The 6,905-nt window shown below is 34.1% G+C and overlaps 1 protein-coding gene across 1 annotated transcript; it reads right to left on the bottom strand.

Annotated features, from left to right (window-relative positions):
- Positions 1 to 4,445: 4,445 nt before the first annotated feature.
- On the bottom strand, positions 4,446 to 6,838 carry LOC107675725 (proteinase-activated receptor 3-like). The gene is made up of 2 exons (XM_016470139.1): positions 6,727 to 6,838; positions 4,446 to 5,672 (listed from the first exon to the last, which is right to left on the bottom strand). The coding sequence occupies exons 1-2, from the start codon at positions 6,788 to 6,790 to the stop codon at positions 4,597 to 4,599; spliced, it is 1,140 nt and encodes a 379-aa protein (XP_016325625.1). The 5' UTR covers positions 6,791 to 6,838; the 3' UTR covers positions 4,446 to 4,596.
- Positions 6,839 to 6,905: the final 67 nt, after the last annotated feature.

Below are 6,905 nucleotides of genomic sequence, written 5' to 3'. Positions count from 1 at the left end.
CGCCACCGGAAATCCTTTCAAAATAAAAGCGTTTAAAATTTTTCAAAATAAAGCTATGTATATTAATAAGTTGTAAATGGAGCGATTTTTTTAAATAAAAAATTAAATAAATAAATAATTAAGTAAGTAAATAAATAAAATATGAATAAATAAACAAATAAATGAATGAATAAATAAGTAAATAAACAAGTAAATAAATAAAATATGAATAAAGAAACAAGGAAATAAATACATATGAAACATTATAATACTAATCAAAACAAAAAAATAAATGAATGAATGAATAATGTTAATAAAGGAAACAAATACATAAATAAATATTAATAAAGAAATAAATAGTAAATAAATAATCAATCGATAAATAATGAATGAATGAATGAATGACACTATATCCCTCCATGCCTTGTTATTTTCTGATAACGTTTCAAATACTGATTGTGAAGTTGTGGGCCTATAGGTTATGTGTATTTGGGCGATTTGGGATTATGGATTAATAAATATGTGAGCAGCGCCTCCACCTGTACATCCTGATTTTCACACGTGTTTATTGGTTCTCATCTTATTTACATATTCTCAACAACAACAACAACAACAAAATGTTTAAGGCTTTTGATACTTTTACTTTTAATAAGGTAACCAAAAAGTAAATAAATAAAATATGAATAAAGAAACAAATAAATGAATGAATAAATAAGTAAATAAACAAGTAAATAAATAAAATATGAATAAATAAACAAGGAAATAAATAAATATAAAACATTATAATACTAATCAAAACTAAAAAATAAATGAATGAATGAATAATGTTAATAAAGGAAACAAACAAACAAATACATAAAGAAATATTAATAAAGAAATAAAGAAATAGTAAATAAATAATCAATAAATAATGAATGAATGAATGAATGACACTATATCCCTCCATGCCTTGTTATTTTCTGATAACGTTTCAAATACTGATTGTGAAGTTGTGGGCCTATAGGTTATGTGTATTTGGGCGATTTGGGATTATGGATTAATAAATATGTGAGCAGCGCCTCCACCTGTACATCCTGATTTTCACACGTGTTTATTGGTTCTCATCTTATTTACATATTCTCAACAACAACAACAACAACAAAATGTTTAAGGCTTTTGATACTTTTACTTTTAATAAGGTAACCAAATTCACCAAAATACAAAACTTCAGCCTAAATTCAAATGAATTTGAACATTTCTATGGCTTATTTCTTATAGCTCTTTATAGAAAGCTTGATTCTGTACAATAAAAACCAAGAACAGGCCAAATACAGATTTCTCCATATCTAACACTTTTGCATTTGGATATTTTCCAAAGTTTGCCATTGCACTTAATAGATTCTAATAGATTCATTCATTCATTTCTGTGCATTAACAATGACAATAGACAAATAAACACTTTCTTTCTTTCCCATTTTCCTCACCTGCCTTCCTCTTCCTCATTCCTGGAATGTTACGCTTATGAAACCATAGAGGTTGTCAAGACAGGGAGCTGTGTGTGTTCATGTGAAGCGTTTAAGCGAATGCATCTGCATTTCACCTCAAGCACAGACTGCTTACAGAGTTTTGTATTCCACCTAAAAAGACAAGTCATAACAGGACAAATCATAACCACAACAAATAAACCAAGGGAGAAAATAATGCATCAAAAAAGTATATTTAAAAAGGGAAAATACCAAACAAGAGAGTGATCTAATCATATGCAACACAGAATTTCTTTACAGCTATCAGTCATATTATGGCTTTCACCTGGATTAAACTATAGATTAATATGAAAACTAGTTGCATTTCACAATTAAATTAAAGAATAAGTTCACCCAAAAAGGAAACAATGTTGAAAATTTTATCACCCTCAGGCCATCCGAGATGAAGATGAGTTTCTTTCTTTATGGGAACAGATTTGGAGATTTGTAGCATCACATCACTTGCTCATCAATGGATCCTCTGCAGTGAATGGGTGCCGTCAGAATGAGAGTCCAAACAGCTGATAAAAACATCACAATAATCCACAAGTAATCCACACCACTCCAGTCCATCAATTAACATCTTGTGAAGTGAAAAGCTGCATGTTTGTCATAAAGAAATCCATCATTAAAGCATTTTAACTTTAAACCGCCACTTCTGGCCAAATAATAATAAAGCTTCCTGTTGAAAAAGTCCATCCCCTGTTGTCCCCTCACATCAAAATCCACTGACATTTTTGTTTAGAACTGTTTAGGCTTGTAAACACTGCTTGATCTGTGCATATTTCTCTCCGAGACCACTTTTTCACTGGAGAATGCAATATTATGGATAGAGGACTTGATGTTGATTACTGTGATGTTTTTATCAGCTGTTTGGACTCTCATTCTCACTGCAGAGGATCCATTGGTGAGCAACTGATGTAATGCTAAACTTCTCCAAATCTGTACCGATGAAACTCATCTACATCTCCTGAGGGTGAGTAAAGTTTCAACTTATTTTCATTTTTGGGTGAACTATTCCTTTAAGCAGTGTGTGTCTCTGTATGTGCATGTCTGCATGAGAATCAGAGAGAAACAATCTGTTACGACACTGTTAGTCACAGCCCACTGGCTTCAGGCCAGAGACAGCGTCTCCAAACTGCAGTAGAGAGAAACAATCTGTTACGACACTGTTAGTCACAGCCCACTGGCACTTTTGTCTTCAGGCCAGAGAAAGCGTCTCCAAACTGCAGTCGAATCCATCCTGCATGTTGTATGATGAATCTAATCCAAAGAAAAATAAAGAGAAAAACCAACACACACCACTGGACCTTAGTCAGGTAGATTGCATATTCAGTATGACCATCTGTCCTGATAAAGGTTTATTAAACCAAAATATAAGACAGCTGCAACTTTTGTTTTATTTGTTTTAATGACCATATTAATGCTGTGCTTTAAAATCACATGAGTTTAAATATAGGCATTATAGTACAACATTTGGATTCTCTATACAAATAAGGATAACATATACAGACAAACTTTGCCTTGGTCAACAAGGCTTTATGTAACATTCAAAACACACAGACTCTGAACACAGTCCAGGCAATATATTACATCCTTTTCTTTCAGGGCCATTCAAATGACTCTCCATTTGTATTCAGTATAAAAGGTGCTGCTCCTCTCCAACCGATTCTGGCTGGAACTACCAACTATTAGTTCTCCTCGTGGCACTTCACATATTAAAAACTTTAAATCTAGAACAAAGAGGTTCAGAAACAAGATCGAAACCAAAAAACATTCATAGAATAATATAGTCAACATGAAATCACAATTGACTATTTGCTTAATATACTTAACGCATCTAATTGATCAAAGATACAGTAAAACAGTAATATTGTGAAATCTTAGTACAATTTAAATAATTGTTTTCTGTTTGAATATATTATAAAATAAAGCAATAAGCCCCAAGAAGTCGTAGTTTACAGTGAATTTATAACAGCTAAGGGGCATTGTTAGGCACGACGAGAAGCGGAGAAAGGTTTCACGAAATAAAACAGAGCAAATAAAGTGTAATGATATTAATAAAAACAGTATTCTTCCACCAAACAATGTAGTTCCTCAGAATCAGTTGTGGTTGCAACAAAATGGTTGCCAAGCAACAGACAAACATAAACAAAGGTGTATGTTTGCAGAGTAATTTACAACAGCTTCGAACGTGGCTCAGCCAATCAGAATCAAGGATCGGAACTATCCGCTTTATAATGTAATTTATTACATTTATTCCAGTGATGCAAAGCTGTATTTTCAGCAGACTTTACTCCAGTCTTCAGTACAGGTGCATCTCAATAAATTAGAATGTCCAGTCTGTGTGCACTGAATTTATTTAATACACAAGTTTCACAATTTGAGTTGAATTACTGAAATAAATGAACTTTTCCACAACATTCTAATTTATTGAGATGCACCTGTATATGAAAGCCTGATTCCACAAAAAAATGAAAAAGGTAATTGTGACTTTTTATTTTACAATTCAGAGTTTGCTTTTCATTAGAAATTTAAACTCTGCATTTACATCTTGAAATACTGAGTTTACATCTTGCAGTTCGGACTTTTCCTCAGAATTCAGATTTTACATCTCGAAAATTCCGTTTTTTGTTTCCTCCATGAAATAACAAATGAAAAAAGAGAATGATGAGATATAATCTCTTGCAAGAAAAAAAGTCCAAACTGTGAGATAAAAAGTCACAATTTTTATTTTTTTATCCCGTGGCGAAAACAGGCTTCCACATCAGTGTTACACGACCCTTCAGAAATCATTCTATGCTGATTTGCTGCTCAAGAAACATTTCTTATAATTATCAATGTTGAAAATTATTGTGTTCCTTCCTATTTTTTCAGGATTCTTTGATGAATAGAAAGTTCAAATGAAATCTTTCATTATAAACGTTATGAATGTCTTTACTGTCACTTTTGATCAATTTGATGCATTCTTGCTGAATAAAAGTATTAAAGTAAAAGTGTTTAAAAAAAAAAAAACGGTTGTCTAAGTGTCTTTCGGCTATTTCAGACAGGTCACATTAAATATCCAAAGATTAGAGAAGTTAAATGGGTTGCACACCACACATTTCATGTTGATTTACGCAGAGACGCTAAGCGCACGTCCTTTGCGCGTAAGGAAGTAGCGTTTGGTTCCGACAGTCCTGGACATGAGCACGAACAGATACGGATCCAGAGCGCTATGCAGGCAACACAGACACACGGTCACGCTGAAGTAGATGTAAAAACTCTCCGTAGAGCCGACAGACAGCAGAAGGTAATGCACGAAATGAAGGCAGCTGCTCGGGCTGAAGCACAAAACGAAGATAATGAAGTTAAACGTGCTAGCTCTGATATAAAGAGCCCAGTCTCGGTGCGAACGGTTCAGGTGCCAGATGATAGAGGTGTAACATGCGACTGTCACCACTAGAGGCAAAAAAAAACCTACACAGGTCAAGCCTAAATTATAATAGACAAGCCACTGGTAGTAACTTAAATCAGCAGGAAGAACGTCATGGCATGTGATTATTCCGAGATCTGTGATGCGGTAGCTTTGTTGCACTAGGAATTCCGGCAGAAGGGCGATGATAAATACGATCCAGACAGTTAAACAACCCCATGCGCTGAATGAGCGCTTCGGCAAGCTTTTATAAAGGAAAGGATGAACCACAGCTAGGTAGCGTTTGATGCTAATGCATGCTAGTGTGAAAGTGGAGCAGTAAAGGTTTCCGTAAAAACAGGCGGTCGTGATACGACAAGCGGCTTCGCCGAATATCCAATGGTTTCCGCTGAGATGATAGTGCGTCTTCAGTAACAGGCTGAACAACAGCAGCAAGTCGGACGCTGCCAAGCTACAGTACAAAATAGCCGACGAAATGACCCGCACTTTGGTTCCAAGGGAGACCAAGATGGCGATATTGGCGGGAATGCCGACAATGATGGCTATGATGTAGACCGCTGGGATGAACCTATTGCTCAGAGGACCTTGGAGGTAGTTTGCTGTGTTGTTGCTTCGTAACTTGACTTCAACATCAACGGCGGATGGGAGGACGTGTGTTTGGGGGTCTGTCGTTCGGTTTGGAGGAGGAGGTACGTTGACTGGGATGCCGTGTCCTCGAAAGGTCCTCGGGCTGGCGATGTCAGTGCTGTTGCGTTTGCTCTTCCTGGCCCTCTTTCCTGAAAGTGGACATAAAGGAGAGTTAAAAATTTACTGATTTAAGTAAACATTTATAGTTGCAAACATAATTTTGATCAGTTCTTTTGACATAATAATGCTGATCATTACATCAGCGTAATATTGCTCGTAATTTAAAATTTTTGTGTTATTTTTAGTATTAATAAAATTGTCTTGATGACGTTGAAAGTTGGGCAGTGGGTTTCTACATTTAAGTGAAATGCAAAAAAAAACTGATTAAAATTGTGAAAAATATTTTGATCTTAAAAATTTTCCTACTCTATGATATCCATATACTTTTAAAAATACCTTCTGTTGCCTTATACTACTTATAACAAAAAATACAATTTGTTTTACAGTCAAATGTTTTACTGTAATTGATAAAATCTGATTATAGATTATTTCACTGAGAAATACACTCTTACTCTCAAGAAAAAAAACAATCAAAGACAAATACACTTCCACTTCAATTTAATTCATTTCTACTTCAGTTTAATTATTTGCGCAAAATGCTTCTTTCAGATTTAATGCTGTATGGTGTTGGATTTTCACAGTAAATCTACTCGTTTCTCTTTCATCACACTGATGTACAACAGGAAATTTTTGTTATTTTAGCATGTGTGTTTGGCTCAGTGTTATTTTTAGGATTACTGATAAACTAATGTAGTTTGATTTGTATTAGTTATCTATTTTAGTTTTAGTTACAGTTGTAGTAATGTTGTCATTTTATTAGTTTTTTATTATGTCTATATAGGTGTTTATTAAGTTTTAGTTTTATTTAATTTGAGTTATTTCGGTACTTCAACATACAAAATGGAAATGAAATATATATATATTGAATTTTATTTTCTTAAATGTGTATATATATAGTATTTATAGAGTTTTAGCTTTTAGTTTTAATTACTTTTTCTTATTTATAAGTCGCTTTGGATAAAAGCGTCTGCTAAATGACTAAAGGTAAAGGTAAAGGTAAAGGAAATTCAAACTGCTACACAGAGCAATGGAATGTTTGAAGTGAAACGACTTTAAACACATCTAACAAATCTGTTCGCTTACCTTTAGCCTGGGTCGCGTTTAGAAGAATTAAAGTTATCAAAACGACAAGCAAAACTTTCCCCATGACTGAGAAACACGTCCAATACGGTCAATTCAAAACAAGCGAAGTCTCCACATGAAGGGCGTAAAGACACAAGAGGTGACTGCGAGTCTCTCTCTCTCTCTCTCTCTCTCTCTCT

The sequence above is a fragment of the Sinocyclocheilus anshuiensis genome, unplaced genomic scaffold (genome assembly GCF_001515605.1).
Source record: "Sinocyclocheilus anshuiensis isolate Anshui unplaced genomic scaffold, SAMN03320099.WGS_v1.1 scaffold708, whole genome shotgun sequence".
Lineage (NCBI taxonomy): Eukaryota > Metazoa > Chordata > Actinopteri > Cypriniformes > Cyprinidae > Sinocyclocheilus > Sinocyclocheilus anshuiensis.
Note: the sequence above shows the minus strand (reverse complement) of the source record. Positions and strands in the feature narration are given on the sequence as shown.